Source organism: Thalassophryne amazonica, chromosome 15, assembly GCF_902500255.1.
Source record: "Thalassophryne amazonica chromosome 15, fThaAma1.1, whole genome shotgun sequence".
NCBI lineage: Eukaryota > Metazoa > Chordata > Actinopteri > Batrachoidiformes > Batrachoididae > Thalassophryne > Thalassophryne amazonica.
The window spans coordinates 60,892,951-60,911,218 of record NC_047117.1 but is presented as its reverse complement, the minus strand read 5'-3'; the positions used below and the strand labels follow the sequence as shown (position 1 = coordinate 60,911,218).

The following is an 18,268-nucleotide window of genomic DNA, read 5'->3' as shown; positions in this document are numbered from 1 at the left end:
TGGACTGGTTCCACAAAGAGTGTTTACATCTATATGACCATACTGAATGTTTGTGTTAAAAATAGGCCAGAACATCCATTTTCAAATGGATTGTGCAGCCCAGTCCTTGGATCTGTTGTCCTCTTGTTTACTCGGAAGGTTCATGAACACAATCTATAAGTTGCTGTTAGTGTTAGGAGTGAATGTTGTTGGTGTCCTTGTAGTCTAGTTGTAAAATTCACATTAGAAGAATCCACATAGTGCATTTGCGCCAAAAAAAATAAAATAAATAAATATCAGACACCAGATTACACGAAAAGTCTTTGGACTGCTAGACAAATTCAAAGGAAAACTAACAGAGTCTACAGAATGAGTACTTTCCCACAAGGCATTTTGTCAGTTGATGCAATCTGCTCAATAATAAGGCAGCTGGTGAATTTTCCTGCTTACTACAGACAGTGAGCCACAGAAAAGTGTGTGTGTGTGTGTGTGTATGGTACAAAAAAGCAGAGCCACACGTCTCCTAACCCTGTTTCTCAAGACTCCGGTCCCAGATTCAGCTAAACTCGGTTACCGTGTGATCGTAGCGAGTCTGTTGTTATTGTATGCAGGGATTGCAGTGTGAAGAACTGAAAACCATGTTAAATATGCACAGTTTAAAATTACAGATTTTTTTTTCGTGATCAGTGTCTTGCAGTGGTGTTGTATGTGTGTTACTATAAGGTTATTTTCACCTGGAGCCAAAGACATACTGTGTCGCATCATTCTGTCTACTATGATCATGAAGAAGAAAAAAAAATGGACTGGTTGCACCAGTCGATAAGTTGCATTTATTTTTAAAAACGTGGTATTCACATTCAGACTTTGTTTGCCTTGTGATTGAACAAAAAGACAAGATCTCCTGCTGTTCTGATGCATGACCTCAAACCCATTCTTCTTATCTTCTTTTTTTTCGCTTTTATCTTTTCTACCCCGTACTTAGTCATTTTCCGACTGAGTTTTCCTTTATCTGTTTGCACATTTCTTTGTGTTTTGTCTCCAGTCCCACTGTCACTATGTGGTAGTGAAGCTCTTCGCTGAGAAACTGGGGGAGATAAGTGACACAGCCGTACACTCAGTGCTGTCAACACTGGCTCTGCTCTACGCGCTGCATGGCATCACAAACAACTCTGGAGACTTCCTTCAGGTAAAACAAAAAATTTGATGATGTTTTAAAAAGTCTTATTCTCTCACACACATTGAAGTTCAAACTCTTGTAGGGATGGGTATCGGGAACCAGTTCTTTTCGGGTATCGTTAAGAAATGATTCAATCCAACGACATCAATAGCCTCTTTGCTTAACGATTCGCTTATCGGTCCTTCAGAGCAGCCGTTGTTTTGAGGGTGTTTGTTGGGAAAATTATCATTTCTTTCCATTGATTACAGACCCTGCAGCGGATCTGTAATCAACCATTTCTGCAGCGTGGCTTTGATTTGAACCTTGAACCAATGAAGCAGTGCTTCAATCTGCTGCTTTGTTGGTTCATTGTTTCACTCCTCTTCAGAAGCTTCTTAACCCCTCTCAAAGCCATTAAAATATGTAAATCACGAGTCACTTTTGTGCAGATTAAAGTGACTAACTGGGACTCTTGTCTTGTGGCAAGAAAGAAATGAGAATCCTCCGTTCCGTTGCTCCAAATGCTGCAACACTCTCTGAGTCGAGTCCGCTCGGAATTTATAACTTCAAAGCGAATTGCCGTTTAAATCAAATGTCACCTCTTTCCAAACATTGTAATACAAACAGTAAACTGCAATTGATCAAAATGTTTTTTTTCCTCCCACAATGAGACGTCCTGCGCTGATGTAAAGCAGCCCAAGACAGTATGGCTGCAGACCTGCAGACTCCAGCAGCCAGCTGAGCTCAGCTCAGATGTATGAGAGACAATCATGCCATTAATGTCTGAAAGGAAATGCTTTTGACAAAAACTGCATATTTTGTTTATTTCTATTTATGTCCAGAGATCAAGGATCCAGTGACCAGTTTCATATTCATTAACTTTAAGACACAATAAAATGTTGTTGACATAGAAAACCTGTAAAGCCTACTTTTAGTACACAGAAAATTCATAGGAGGTATCGATAAGGAATCTGATCAGTAAGCGTAATTGATAATGGTATCGATATTAAAAAATCTTATCAATGCTCATCCCTACTCTTTTGTAACAGGAGCTAAAAGTAAAAAATATGGAAGAAAATTCTTGCTCCAGTTCTGCAGGAGATTGATGAAGAGTAGCTGTCTGATGCTGGGTAGATGGGTAGCTGGCTAGCTATTTTTGTCAGTTACTGTCTTTTAATGTTTTAATGTAAACTTTTGTTTGTCCAGTAAATTACACTCATCAACCTGGATGCCAGCAGCAAGATTTAATTTAAAAAGGAAAGTTTATTCTGCATAAAGCAACCATACTGTAATCTCTTAAAGTCAGTGTGTTACTACAGACAAGTTGAGTTTATTCCTGTGTGTCCACTGAATTTTTGTCCTTCATTCAAGAACGATAATTTTTGGTTTTATTACCCAATGGTCATCGGGTATTGCAAAGACTTTGTGTCCGTCCGTCTGTCTGTCTGTCTGTCTGTGCTCAGTATAAGTCCAGTCCTATTACTGCCATAGTCTTCAAATTCACAAGAAATATTCTTGGGACACAGACCTTGGACAAGTTCAAAGATGGCTAACCTTGACCTATTTTAAGAGCTATTTTAAGAGGTTACAATGTCACACTCCATTTCATTCTGCTTCTATTTTTTTTTTTTTTTGAGTGAGGGGGTGACAGCCAATCAAAGTAGAGCGGCACCGTGACGTCAGTGGCAGGTCTCTGTAAAATCACTTCATTTGTGTGTTTATATAACATGTTTCTCATATATTATGTAAAAGCTAGTGAGAAATAAACGCTTCTAAAACTGAAAACGCTGTTCCTCTGAAGTGATTTACAAGACAGGCTAGCTGGAAACTGTTTCATATGTGTCATATATTATGTCAAAACTAGTGAGCAATAAACACTTCTAAAACTGAAAACGCTGTTTTTGTAACCTGATAACGTCTCTGGAGTGATTTACAAGACATTTCATGGGCATGAGTGTGCACGCTAACTTTTGCTAACTCTAAGCTAACTTCCACTCTTGTCAAAAGCTCATAAACGTAAATATTGTGTATAATTGATTGACAGAGGAGCTTTATTGAATATGTGCAAATTATACGTAAGACAGTAGGATCTTGACAATTAATATAAATACCAATAAATGTATAATATACGAGTATATTTATTATAATAGTCAGGTGGCCTGACTATTAAATAGTCATAACAGTTGTTGTCTTCTACCTGTGAAAATCAATGTTAATATTTGGTACAGTAGCCTTTGTTTGCAGTTACAGAGGTCAAACGTTTCCTGTAGTTTTTCACCAGGTTTGCACACACTGCAGCAGGGATTTTGGTCCACTCCTCCATACAGATCTTCTCCAAATCTTTCAGGTTTGGAGTTTCAGCTCCCTCCAAAGATTTTCTATTGAGTTCAGGTCTGGAGACTGGCCAGGCCACTCCAGGACCTTGAAATGCTTCTTACTGAGTCCCTCCTTAGTTGCCCTGTGTGTTTGGGGTCATTGTCATGCTGGAAGACCCAGCCATGACCCATCTTCAGTGCTCTTACTGAGGGAAGGAGGTTGTTTGCCAAAATCTTGCAATACATGACCCATCCATCCTCCCTTCAATACAGTGCAGTCGTCCTGTCTCCTTTGCAGAAGAGCACCCCCAGAGTATGATGTTTCCACCTCCATGCTTCACGGTTGGGATGGTTTTCTTGGGGTTGCTCTCATCCTCTAAACATGGTAAGTGGAGTTGATTCCAAAAAGCTCTATTCTGGTCTCATCTGACCACATGACCTTCTCCCATGCCTCCTCTGGATCATCCAGATGGTCACTGCTGAACTTCAAACGAGCCTGGACATGTGCTGGCTCGAACAGGGGGACCTTGCTGCCCTGCAGGATTTTAAACCGTGACAGCATCATGTGTTACTAATGTAATCTTTGTGACTGTGGTCCCAGCTCTCTTCAGGTCATTGACCAGGTCCTCCTGTGTACTTCTGAGCTTTCTCAGAATCATCTTTCCCCCACAAAGTGAGATCTTGCATGGAATCCCAGACCGAGGGAGATTGACAGTCATCTTGTGTTTCTTCCACTTTCTAATAATAATCATAACAGTTGTTGTCTTCTACCAAGCTGCTTGCCTGTTGTCCTGTAGTCCATCCCAGCCTTGTACAGGTCTACAGTTTTGTCCTTGGTGTACTTAGACAGCTCTTTGGTGTTGGCTATGGTGGACAGGTTGGAGTGTGATTGATTGAGTGTGTGAACAGGTGTCTTTTATACAGGTAACAAGTTCAAACAGGTGCAGTTAATACAGGTAAAGAGTGCAGAATAAGAGGGATTCTTAAAGAAAAATTAACAGGTCTGTGAGAGCCAGAATTCTTGCTGGTTGGTAGGGGGTCAAATACTTATTTGCAGCAGTAACATACAAATAAATTAGTTAAAAAAAAAAATCATACATTGTGATTTTCAGATTTTTTTTTTAGATTATGTCTCTCACAGTGGACATGCACCTAAGATGAAAATTTCAGACTCTCCATGATTTCTAAGTGAGAGAACTTGCAAAATCGCAGGGTGTTCAAATACTTATTTTCCTCACTGTATGTACAGTGGGGCCAAAAATTATTTAGTCAGCCCCTGATTGTGCAAGTTCTCCTACTTAGAAAGACGAGAGAGGTCTGTAATTTTCATCATAGGTACACTTCAACTATGAGAGACAAAATGAGAAAAAAATCCAGGAAATAACATTGTAGGATTTTTAAAGAATTTATATGTAAATTTTGGTGGAAAATAAATATTTGGTCAATAACAAAAGTTAAACTCAATACTTTATAACATATCCTTTGTTGGCAATGACAGAGGTCAAACGTTTCTTGTAATGCTGCGTTCACACCGGGTGTGACGTGAGCAACAGCAGCGAAAGGTTGCCATGTAATTCCTATGGAACGACGCGTTTTGGCGCCAAGTCACGCAGCGCGATGGACGCGAATGAAGCGACGCGAATGAAGCGACGCGAATGAAGTGATTTTGAGCGATTGCTGCGTTTGTGGCGCGATATTGCGTCGCATTAGGTCGCGTTGCCCTCCTCCCCAAGTTGAAAAATCTGAACTTTTTCGTCTCATTGCGCCGTGATGACCAATCAGGGACTGAATATGTAGTGACGTGGAGATGTCTGGAGTTTGACTGAAGATGTGAACATGTCCTGTATCTGGTAGCAGCCTGTGAGCAGGACTTATGTCTCTCTTACAGTTTCACAATTATGACAGAGTTTTTGGAGCGAGCAGCAGCCCCGCAGCAGCGGGAGCGGAGTTTCTTTTTATTTTACATGCGCGTGCGAGCGAATCGTCCGTTGAGATTATTTTACTTATTAACTACACAGATGTATAATAAAACAAATGGTGACTGGTTTCTAAACACAATTATGACAGAGTTTTTTGGGAAAGAGTGAGGAGCAGCCCCGCAGCAAGCAGCGGAGTTTCCTTTTTTTTTTTTTTTTTTTTTCACGTGCACGCGCAAGCGAATCGTCAGTGGAGATTATTTTATTTATTAATAACACAGATGTATAATACAGCAAATGGTGACTGGTTTCTAAACACAATTATGACAGAGTTTTTGGAGCAAGCAGCAGCCCTACAGAGGGGGAGCGGAGTTTCTTTCTTTTTTTTTTTTTTCTTCTTTTTTTTTTTTTTTACATGTGCGCGAGCGAATCATCTGTGGAGAATATTTTATTAATTAACTACACAGATGTATAATAAAACAAATGGTGTCTGGTTTCTAAACACAATTATGACAGAGTTTTTGGGGGAAGAGCGCGCTGCAGCCTCACAACAGGCAGCAGAGTTTTTTTTGTGTTTTTTTTTACATGTGCGCGGGGACAGAAGGTCCTCAAACTGGGTCCCGCAGAGGTGGAAGGACCGCTGAAAGCAGCCGTCATCCAGATGCAGCTCCTGCAGCAAATAATGATACTCCCCGAATTGGGAACGTCTCATGAGGTTTGTCAGCTTTCCACAACAACTTGCTCCATGTGATCAAGGTCCGTCATGTTAACTTGACTGACAACCGGAGCTGGCGAGTGGAATGGAAGCTCCTCCTATTTGATGATGCACCGGGGCAAATTTTCGCAGCAAAAGCAGAGCGACACACTGGGCGATGGTGGCGCGCCCGTTGCCATGCGACCCCCGCGAATTTGTAGCGTCTGATCGCACCTGGTGTGAACGCGGCATAAGTCTTCACTGGGTTTGCACACACTGTAGCTGGTATTTTGGCCCATTCCTCCATGCAGATCTCCTCTAGAGCAGTTATGTTTTGGGGCTTTCGCTGAGTCACATGGACTTTCAACTCCCTCAAGAAATTTTCTATGGGGTTGAGGTCTGGAGACTGGCTCGGCCACTCAAGGACCTTGAAATGCTTTTTACGGAGCTACTCCTTCATTGCCCAAGCGGTGTGTTTGGGATCATTGTCATGCAGGAAGACCCAGCCACGTTGCAGCTTCAATGCTCTCACTGATGGAAGGAGGTTTTGGCTTAAAATCTCACGGTACATGGCCCCATTCATTCTTCCCTTAACACGGATCAGTCGTCCTGTCCCCTTTGCAGAAAAACAGCCCCAAAGCATGATATTTCCACCCCCATGCATCACAGTAGGTATGGTGTTATTGGGATGCAACTCAGCATTCTTCTTCCTCCAAACACAATGAGTTGAGTTTCACTAAAAGGTTCTATTTTGTAGAGGTGGGCGGATTGATCCTAATATCGATAATATTGATACCAATGCTGGTATTGATATTGAACAATCTTCATGTAAAAAGATTGATACTCAGGCTTTTTTTCTCTCCCACACGCACTGACTGCTGCGCACACAGATTCATCAAAGTCTACTCTCTGTCTATAAGAGCAGCGCTGCGCTGTGTCACACAACACGGAGCAGCGCACCCTCCCCCCTCTGGTCTTTTGTTGTTGCGCCGTCACTTGGCTCATCGGCGCCAGCAAACAGCTATGCAGGTAGGCTCAGCCTGGCCCGCCCACTCAGCGCTCTCCTCGAGTCGATTTGTCAGCCCTCTACCTCAGGAGATTTTGTTTTAAGTTGTGTTAAGTGATATTTTTGAAACAAAAATGTTGATTGCGATAAAGTATTTTGTTGTCACGTACAATGTTTGGTGAAATTCTATCCTAGGTCTTTAGGATCTATGAAGCTTAAATATGAAAAAGTATCGGTATTGATATCGGCGATACTGGGCCTGTATTTACTTGGTATCGGATCAATACCAAAATTTCCGGTATCGCCCACTTCTACTATTTTGGTTTCATCTGACCACGTGATATTCTCCCAATCCTCTTCTGGATCATCCATATGCTCTCTGGCAGACGGGCCTGGACATGTACTGGCTTAAGCAGGGGGACACGTCTGGCACTGCAGGATTTGAGTCCCTCTCTGCGTAGTGTGTAGCCTTTGTTTCTTTGGTCCCAGCTCTCTGCAGGTCATTCATCAGGTCCCTCCGTGTAGTTCTGGGATTTTTGTTCACCGTTCTCATGATCATTTTCACCCCACGGGATGACATCTTGCGTGGAGCCCCAGATCGAGGGAGATTATCAGTGGTCTTGTATGTCTTTTATTTTCTTACAATTGTTCCCCAGTTGATTTAGTCACACCAACCTGCTTGCCGATTTTAGATTCACTCTTTAGATTCACGCGTCGCGGCGCAGCCGCATGGCGCAAAGCAACGCTGTGATGAAGCCTCACAGGACATGTTGGGGCATGTCCAGCTTATGCTCAATTTCTCGGATATTCACACGACTGAAAAGCAACCGGAAGCCGTCTGAAAGCCACCTGAAAGCCGTCCTGAGAGACCAACACGGAGGTGGTTTTGTCCCGCGCCATGAGCGGCACGGTGGCGCATTCATCCGCTTCTTTTTCCATGAAAAAAAAACTCCTGTAACAGTGGAATGTGCCGAAAAAGTGCTGATGTCCACGCCTTCTGCCTTTTTGTGAAAGTCAGACGACGTCCCGGATCAACAAAGCCTTCACATTGGAAATGATCTGGTTGTTTCAGTGGGGTTTGAGCCTGTCGATCGGCGCTCAGAGTGCGCCGCGCTCTCAGACGCTGTTTGCGGTCTTTAAACCGGCTGGAGCACTCCTTAATCTGTGTAATCCCCATAAAAATCGTCCCTGAAAGCCATATCAATTTCCGAATGGTGTCCACCTGGAGGTCTCTCACAGTTTCAGGAAAAAATTGATGCAGCAAAGCTACAAATCATTCCGCCATTTCCTTAACGACGAGAGGGGTGGACCATTGCTCACTCAAAGCCTGCTCACAGGTGAATGACGCAACCGACAGGCGTGAAAAACTCACGCATGCGCACGAAGGTTCAAGCTTGGCTGACGTAAAAACATATGAATCAAATCCATATATTTTTGCATAAAATAAAAAGGTCCGATACTTTTCTAACAGACCTCGTATATATAATGCACTTTTCACCGCATGGCTGAAAAAATTAAGCTGCAGTTGGTCTGTTACGCTGTTTCCAAGGGTGTGAAAATGATCATTTCTCTACATTAATTAGTGAAAGGACCTGCTGGTTCTGATTTACAAACATTATGTCCACAGTTTATTCGTCATCCCCTGTCTAAGCCATTTAAAGATGTTAATCATGACTACCGGGACTCTTGTCTGTTGCGGGCAAGAAAAGAAAATCGTCCCCCGTTAAACAGAAAAACTACTTAAATGGTGACCGTATATTCACACAGTAGTTTTTTTCCGTTCCTCATAACGTGTCTTTTCTGTGAGACAGTGTGCGAATGTTCTCTGGTGTGAACTGACTTTTCAGTCAGTCTTTTTCACCAGCATTTGGTGCGTGGCTGTGGGGAAAAGTTCTGCTGCAGTGTGTTGCGCTGCTGATGCGAGTATTTGTAGGGGAGATCGGGACCGTTGTACCCAGAAAATTTTAAAACAGCCTTACTTTAAAGCCAAAAGAAACAAGGCATCAGGCCAGAACATGGAAGCGTGTAGAAATTTAGAAATGTACAAGTCAGGAGCAATGAACCAGGTGTAGAGACCTCTAGCGCCCCCTTGTGGCTGTCCTGGATGCATTCAGTAATGCTGCTCAACTGCATGTTGGTAAAATAAAAATACTACTCTATCATTCCGGGAGAGGGATTGGTCAGTGCCATCAGTCTTTTAGTCATCATTACTAACTACCAATACTTCATTAATTTGCTGTCAAATGTCAATATAATAATAGTATTAATATGTTGCATAACTAGACAATCAGGTAGCCGCTCAAAAAATGGTTTTTAATAACACTAACCCAAATCAATATTGGATTGGATCGAACTGAATCAAAATAATTGATTCTGAATCTTAAGAATCGGAATTCTTGAAATTTGAATAGATACCCAGCCCCTAAGTGATGCAGCTGGTCTGCTCTGTGTCAGCCTGATCCCGTCAGATCTCAGAAGCTAAGCAGAGCAGGATCTGGTTAGACTTGGATGGGAGACCTCTTTGGAACACCAGCAGCTGAGAGTGTTTCTCCGGGTGAACCTGGAGTTACGCCAAATGCCCTTCCTGACACAACTCCACATTACATGGAGAAATGTGGTTGGGGTGGGATTTGGAACCAGGAACCTTCTGCACTGAAACCAGCGCACTAACCACTTGGCCACCATCCCTGCTTATATTTTTGATATATGATAGTGGTCTGGAATTGTGAAATGGAAATGTGTATGAACCCTGCCTACCATGTACACTGTAATTTTGCGTGTTTTCTATTGTACTGAAACGAAGGTTTTCATTGAGTTGTTTTCCACCTGTTGAATTTCATCCTCTTGCAGGTGGTGCAGATCTTCTTTTTTTTAAATTAAATTATTGTAATTATTATAAAGCTGCGCTCACGTTCCGTCCCCGGCCCGTGCTGTCTATTCAGCAGCTCCAGCAAGTGCTTCTCTATGAAAAATCAGCTGCTGGCTACAGTCTGCTCTTTGTACTCTGTTTTACAAAATAGACTTTGTTGTTGGATCTGTGAGCTTCTGCACCTTCATATATGGTTTTTGTCTGTTTTTTTTTTTTAAGATTTTAGCTAATCAAATTAGTTATGAGTTTGAGAAGTGAGTCTATTTTTATTTTTTATTATTGGGTCTGGTGTTTTCTGTGCTTTTTAATTTATTTATTTATTTATTTATTTTACTGTTTGAGTTTTTCCTATTAGGGCCGCATAGTCTGTTTGGTCACTGTGTCCACATTTTATTGTGACCCGTGACATTTTGTCATCTGTGTCTGTTTTGTTCCAGGCTGGACTCTGAACGTGCCACAGATGATGCAGAATTTCTGCTCGTATTAAGGAAGCTGCTGACTGAGCTGAGGCCCAACGCTGTGGCACTGGTCGACGCCTTTGACATTCCTGATAAGAAGCTCAAGTCTGTCTTGGACGATATGATGGGAATTTTATGAGCATATGTTTGAGTGGGCTCGCCGTTCACCCCTAAATAGTACAGAGGTGAGCAATTCTGTTTTTCTCTCATTCGTTGTATTTTATCAGTAACTGGGGTTAATTTTCATTTAATGGATGGTCCATGGTATATCTCTCCTCAGGTTCTGAGTCCTACCACAAGTACCTGAAGCCTCTGCGATCCAAACTGTGAGCTGATGTTTTAACCTGTGATTCCCGACTGGTACCCTTCAGTCTAAAATTAACAATAGCAGTACTAACCCAAAATCCATTGCGTTCACAAATGTTAACCACCACATCTGAACGAATTAGCCATCAGGCACCGTCAGCGATACACGTTACGTTTTAGATAGCCAGCCAGACAGTCTATGAGAATATTATGGAGAAATGAGGGTAAAAGTGAGGAGGTAAAAAGCAGTGATTTCTGATCTCTGAGTAGTTTAAGATAAATTCTCTCTGACATCTGGTGGTTTGATTAAAATGTGGCATTGTCTTTATTCTCTTCTCCCTGCCTGAGGCTACTATGTGTGAGACAGTCAAGATGGGTTTGACAGACTTTCCTAGTGAGTACGACAGATTCCTCCTTTTTTCTGTTGTAACAAGAACAGAATGTGATTATGAATGTTACCATAATCTTCGAGGGCTTTATATCAGCACGAGCCAAAAGCAATGTTACTCTGATTCTCTCCACTGATTGCAATGAACATGTAATTAGTGTTGGATACTTATTACAGTTTTCTTGTCAACACAAGCTGATAGTTTTAGTCTAGCCACTTTATTAGGTACACCTTGCTAGTACCGGTTGGACCCTCTTCTGCCTTCAGAACTGCCTTAATTCTTTGTGGCATAGATTCACCAAGGTGTTGGAGACATTCCTCAGAGATTTTAGTCCATATTGACATGATGGCATTACACAGCCGCCCATTCAAGCAGTCTGCCCGTTCTCCTCTAACATCAACAAGGCATTTTCGTCCACACAACTACCGCTCACTGGATTATTTTCTTTGTCGGACCATTCTCTGTAAACCTCAGACATGGTTGTGGGTGAAAATCCCAGTAGATCAGCAGTTTCTGAAAAACTCAGACCAGCCCGCTGGTACCAACAACCACGCCAAGTTCAAAGCCACTTAAAACTCTTTTCTTCCCCATTCTGATACTCTGTTTGAACTTTGCAAGTTTGCCATGTCTGGATGCCTTACGGCCTTAATTTTTTTTTTTTTTAAATCTAAAGCACATTTATTCTATTCCCTGCAAACAAAAAAATTGAGGGATATATTGTAATCTGCCTGTTCATGAATCTGGAAGCCGTTTGGATTTCAGTGAAACTTCATGCAGCGGTAGCTCTCCATATGATGATGTGCATGAAGAAAAATAATTCTTGTCAACAGTAGGTAATTGGAATTTTGTATTTAATTGATCCTTTGTGATGCTGACTTGAAACACAGCTCCTCTGCAACCGTTTTATGGGCTTCACTTAAACTTCACCCAGTGTAGCGAACTGAAAACATTGCAGAAGATGTAAGGACAATTGCTTCCCTATTGGGGAACACAGACAAAAAGCTGAGAGGGATATGGCCATCTTTAACAAAAATAAATGTATAAGTCTTTTCACATGACAACTTCTCTCTCACACTCTCTGGTGTACTTGTTCCTTCTCAGTCTAAGCTAGTCCAGTCTTTGGTACATTGGTTTCAATTGTCCCTTCCAGGCAGAGTCGGCTCTGGTTTCGATTATCATCCAAGTGTTAAGAGTCTGCACACCAACACCTCAGTATTACCCCACCTATGAGCTTCTCACTGACCACGCACCCTCCACAAATATAAAATGATTTAGTCTAAATTCCTCCTTTACTGACAGAATTGATCTCAGGATTTCTTCCAAAGTGTGGTGGCTTTCGTTGCAGGATATTTGAATGTTTAATCTATTGTGTGTGTGTGCAAATGAATGAGATTGAAAAAGAAAGCTTTCATGCTAATCACTTGTAAATATTGGTATGAATTTTGTGTGTGCGATGAGGTTACATACATGTTTGTGCATTTTGATGACTGTCCCCAGTCTGTGTGTTAATTCATTAGGAAAAAAGGGTCACACCAGTTAACTGAATGAATGGATTTCCCCCGATTTATTCTCATTTAAATATGATTGAAATATTTGTACGATGTTGTGGTTAGTGATATTTTCCTCATGGTTTTGATTTTATTTTTTGATTTTCAGGAAAAATAAATTAATTTTATATACAAAACTAATTGGTTTTGATAACTGTACAATAATGCATATTTTGTTTGATGTATCTTAAGCTTTTTCTCAGTGTCCATCAAAATCAAACACAATAAATAGTCAGTATTGCTTGCAGAAATTGTAACAATGTTGCATTCAGTTTTAATATTTTGGAACTGTATAATGACACAGACCTGATCCAATGCATCAATGTAAGAAAAAAAATCTGTAATTTTGTACTTAAGTCTTTTACTTAATAGGGAATGTATTGTGACCTAGAATTTCATTTCTGTTGCAGATGAAACATTTATCAAAATGTTTTGTCTACTGGTAATTTGTTAATTTGTTGTTTTGATAACTGTACAATAATGCATATTTTGTTTGATGTATCTTAAGCTTTTTCTCGGTGTCTATCCAAATCAAACACTTCAAATAGTCAGTATTGCTTACAGAAATTGTAACAATGTTGCATTCAGTTTTAATATTTTGGAACTGTATAATGACACAGACCTGATCCAATGCATCAATGTAAGAAAAAAAATCTGCAATTTTGTACTTAAGTCTTTTACTTAATAGGGAATGTATTGTAGCCTAGAATTTCATTTCTGTTGCAGATGAAACATTTATCAAAATGTTTTGTCTACTGGTAACCTGTTAATTTGTTGATGTGATGAACAATGATTTTGAGCCAACATGATGTAATGGCAAGTAAATATTAATAAATTTATTTATCTGAGTATTATGTTAATCTGTCCTGATCTCCCGGTTGGCCAGCTGGTACTGGAACTGATACGACACTTGCCATTGTTGCGTCCTGTCTGTCCATCTGTCTGGCTATGAGTTTTATAAGCATAACTCCTTCTAAACCAATTGGTAGATTTCAATGAAACATCACAGGGTGGTAGCACACCATATGAAGATGTGCGTAATAAAAATAAGTCTGGTCCAACATCTTCTGCATGTTGATTTGGCAGGTGTTTTGCACCGGTTGCCCTTCCTGACGCAACTTCACATTACATGGAGAAATGTGGCAGGGGTGGAGTTTGAACCAGGAATCTTCAGCATTGAAACCATGCATACTAACCACCTGGCTGACTGACTGGAAAAGATACGACTCCTTCTTCAAGGGGAAATAATTGGTCCTTTTTTGTATGGGCAGGGTGTGATCATTTGGTGAGCTTACTACCACCGCTCTAGTTTTCACGCCGCTGATGTGCTCGAATGGTTATAGTGACAGTTGTATGGTTTTGAAGCAGCTCAGATTTTTCACAAATTATGCAATTCCTCCTTTGTGTGCTAGTCGGCTTCAGTCATGTTATGTTGTGAAGGGGCCCTAAATTAGGCGAACATTATCCATCTTTGATCTTGTCTAAGGTCTGTGTGCCAAAAATGTTCCCTGTGAATTTGAAGACATTGACAGTAATAGGACTGAACTTATGCTGAGCACAGATGGATGCAAAGCCTTCACTATACCCGATGGCTATATTTTGATGGCCTCGGCCAAAAATGTTTCACTGTTGTTATGGTAAGCAGGGATTTGTAACTTTTCCACTACTTTCAGGCAGCTTCTTTTGAAACTATTTATTTAAATGAAAGCAAAGTGGCTAATGAATGATTGCTGCACCACATACGTAGATAAGAACGGCAACTCAACATTCCAGGTGCAGTAGAAGTTTGGTTTAGAATACTGAGTAGGAAAGTTATTGTTCCTGCCCCTTGACATTACTGTTGTAATTGCTGCAAATGTACAGTGTGTAAACCAAATATCCCACTGAAATGTCCTAGCAAACATTTAACATTTGTTCTGAGATCTGTCAGACCCATACAAGACTAAAGTTTTTGCATTTAGAACTTATCAAATGTTTCTTTTATTTTAACATTGTATTTTTATCTAGAAAGTTAAGCTGTCAGTTTATACATAGTTTAAAATGCCACTGGATAAGCCATTCTATTATCTTTTTCATTCCTTAGCTGATAAATGTTAAAGTACTGTATAATGTTTGATATCAAAGGTTATTTAGTTTATTCTTGGAAAATGTTAGTACTTTTGTAGCAATGCAGTCATTAAGGATAAATGTGTGTGTGTATGTATATATATATATATATATATATATATATATATTATATATATATATATATTTTTTTTTTTTTTTTTTTTTTTTTTCACATCATGGCCTATCAGTTCTACAGCAGTGCCTCCATTTTTACTTTTGTGTGTGTGTGTTCTGTTTCTAAATGTGCATTCTGTATGTATATGTTTGATACATTCCTTTTCATTAGGCACCCACCTGAGAGGGCTTGAGACCACTGCCACATATGACCCAGCCACACAGGAGTTTGTCTTGAACAGTCCCACAGTCAGCTCCATCAAATGGTGGCCTGGAGGACGTAAGTACCACATGCTGTTGTCTTTTCACACTGTTAGAGCCAAGGCTGCAGTCACTCTGCAGTGTAAAACTGGCATATAATCACAGTAACCATCAGCATTAACAAGTAATATGCAGTGTGTCTCAGGTGAAATGTTAAATAAAATGTAATTGTCAAATTTGTTTTCTGAAAGAACTGATAGTGCTTTCATTGTGAAACTGATTTATCTGTTTAGCTTTTTTCCCTTATGAGTACACTACTCTGACTGGAAGTCTGGAAGGGAATACTCCTAGCTGTAACCCATTCTGCCTTTCTGTTTAGTTGGAAAGACCTCAAACCATGCTATAGTTCTAGCCCAGCTCTACACACTGGGAAATTGCCATGGTCTCCATGCTTTCATCGTACCAATTCGGGACATGGACACCCATGAACCACTACCAGGTACCCAAAGCTCTGTTATTGTCTGTGTGGGTATGATATGGTTTAGTCATTCCTCATAGCATCTTTGTATGTGACCTTCCAATTGGGCACTGTAGTCTTGTTTGGAGGCGGGCACTAAAGGGTTAAAATATGATGCATATGGTGTGATTTCTCTACTTCCGGGGGAGAAACCACAGCATTTTCAATGGGTTTTGGGGCAAATTACACGCAAACAAAGTTCAAATGCAAAGATAAAGTGACGATGCGGTGGAAAGTGTACGTGTTGCGGTTTGTTTATGAATCAGAATGCAAACATGTTTTGTAGGTGAAAGAACAGAGCTACTCTGGTTAGCTGTGTAGGCTAACACTTACAACACAAAGTCTCCCACTTGCTTCATCTTCTCTTCTCCACTGGGAACCGATGTTGCCGACCGAACGGTCCCCACTGATGACACGATTTACGGATTAACACCTCGTTTCTGTTTCAAACTGCACACCAGTCATCATCTTCTCAGCAACAGATATCTGAAGCTTTTGTACAACAATCAAGTCCACATAAATTCAGCATTATTCCATCATAAAAGGCGGCGGAAGCGATCAGAGTGCCGCGGCTAAATGAGCTGCTAGCTGATGCGTTCACTGCACTTCGGACATTTCAAAGCGTCATGGAATTTCGCCTCGTTTGTGCTTAAATCTGAATTTAGAATGATTTAAGAAGTTTTACCTTTACATCTGATGGTTAATAATCCCATTAATCCATTTGATTGCTTTGGGTGAAGAGACTTCGTCTCAGATGTGCTGCTGTGGTCCGAACTGACGCATGCGCAGGTGCAAAAGCCGGACTGATTTTTAGGGGCGGACCGTTTGGTCTGCGACACCAGAAAAAAAAAAACTTTTCGCAACTGCTTTGGTGACTGCAGCCGAAAACAAAACCGTACACCATTTTTCCGTGTGAAGTTAATGTTGTGTACTGTATAATTGTGCAACGGAGCGCAGGTCCCCATAAGTGGTCAAATCCCGTGATATCACACAGGGTTCAAACAAGACTGAGGTGCCCTATTTTAACTGAGCAACTTGTGACAGACAAGTGATTCTTGTGACTCAGGTCTTTGTGCTGATTGTTTAAACATTAAATAGCTGTGAGCCTTGGTGTTGTTTAAAAAGGCAAAGCCAACATGAACGACTGTGGTATAATTTTTACCAAAGACAAAGACAAGCGATGTGCAAACAAACACATTACAATGATATGCAAATGCCAGATGATGATTATGTTGTGTATTACTGATAGCACTGAACAGATGTTTAGAAGGATAAGTATATACTCTTTTTGCACAAACTAGTTAATAGTGTTTAGAAAAACACACCTGATATATGCAAATGTTGTATGCTGTTTTTTAACAATGCATAAGGCAATAAATTGAAATTAAAGGTGAAAATTTGAGTAAAGAACTTTAATTTTTTTTTTAAAAGAAAATTGAATTAAATCAGAAATACCAGTGGCAGAATTTGTTTTTTTTTTTTTTTTTTTTTTTTTTTTTTTTTTTAAAGATTGGATCAAAGAAAATTCTGACAGAAGGTTCAAAGCAGGAAGTAAAAATAAAACAAGGCCTGCACCTGCAAAGCCCTGAATGGTGAATTTCCATGACTCAGAGTTTAACTCACAAGACCCTGGATACTTCCCAGAAAAGTAATTTCACCAAGCCCAGATACTTCCCAAAAGATTATAACATCCACAGATGTTTTTGTTGTTATGAGACTTACTGTATTTAGAAAAGACCACCCTTTTGGGTGGAGAAATTGCCCACTTCACAGTAATTAAGATGAATGCAAGCTAGTGTAAAACAAAGCTGTTCCAGTGTTCTTGATGACAGTGTGAATGTTGCTTCCTTTGCTGGAATAATAAAAATGGTTGCTTTGAATCTGATCTTTTTCTGACTTTAAGAAGATGGACTATTGCCTTACTAGGATCAGATATAATAACGAATAGTTCTATCTCAAACCTAAATATTTTCACAATTTATCATCAATAAATGAAATGGACTTGTTGCAATACATTTGCAGGAAACTGCATCTCTATTTCTTGCTCTTTTTATCGCACACTTGTATTTATTTTTCTCTGTTTCTGTTTAGGGGTTGTGGTTGGTGATATCGGCCCCAAATTTGGCTTTAGTGAAGTTGACAATGGATTCTTGAAGTTGGAGAATGTACGGATTCCCCGGGATAATATGCTGATGAAGTATGCCAAGGTAATGTGAAATGATACTCAGGTGTGTGTGTGTGTGTGTGTGTTTATCACTATTAGCAACATTGAATAACAATATATAATAGTTAGTATGACCTGGGCAGAGTTTCCTCAAGTTGGGAAATTGAGCCTTTTTTGAATTTGTGTGCGTGTGTGTGGGGGGCATGGGGGGGGGGTGTATTGGAGTATAAGGAGAAAGAATAATTGCCATAATTATAGGTGCGAGCTCGAAAATTAACTGGCAACCAGAGCATTGAATCTATATAAACACTTTGTTAAAAGTGTGAAAATATTTGAAATCTGTACTACGTTTAGTTAACTTGACACAGCTTCCATCATTAATTCACTTTTATACATATTGGTTAATTGTTTTCTTCCATGTGACGGTTCCCAACATAATTACATTATGTTGGGAACCGTAATGTAATGAATGAAATGTTTTCACATCACTCATGTGGTGCTGTTTCTGTTAGAATTACATTGTCTTGAAAT

General features: G+C 40.2%; 2 protein-coding genes across 2 annotated transcripts in view; both read left to right on the top strand.

Annotated features, from left to right (window-relative positions):
* Window positions 1-1,154, top strand: part of LOC117525996 (peroxisomal acyl-coenzyme A oxidase 1-like) — a 47,559-nt gene extending 46,405 nt beyond the window's left edge. The window contains exon 12 of the mRNA XM_034187982.1: window positions 1,022-1,154. The gene's annotated coding sequence lies outside the window, so the exon portion shown is untranslated. The remainder of the gene's footprint in view (window positions 1-1,021) is intronic.
* LOC117526602 (peroxisomal acyl-coenzyme A oxidase 1-like) lies at window positions 34-17,817 on the top strand. Its single transcript, XM_034188660.1, has 7 exons — window positions 34-48; window positions 1,022-1,165; window positions 10,155-10,189; window positions 10,373-10,498; window positions 14,909-15,135; window positions 15,436-15,555; window positions 17,665-17,817. Exons 1-7 carry the CDS (start codon window positions 34-36, stop codon window positions 17,787-17,789), a joined length of 792 nt encoding a protein of 263 aa, XP_034044551.1. The 3' UTR covers window positions 17,790-17,817.
* Window positions 17,818-18,268: the final 451 nt, after the last annotated feature.

Coding starts and splice junctions, on each gene's coding strand:
- LOC117526602 (XM_034188660.1), top strand. Junction 10,190..10,372: donor ATTAGTTATGAGTTTGAGAA/GTGAGTCTATTT, acceptor GTTTTGTTCCAG/GCTGGACTCTGAACGTGCCA. Junction 15,136..15,435: donor CAAATGGTGGCCTGGAGGAC/GTAAGTACCACA, acceptor CTTTCTGTTTAG/TTGGAAAGACCTCAAACCAT.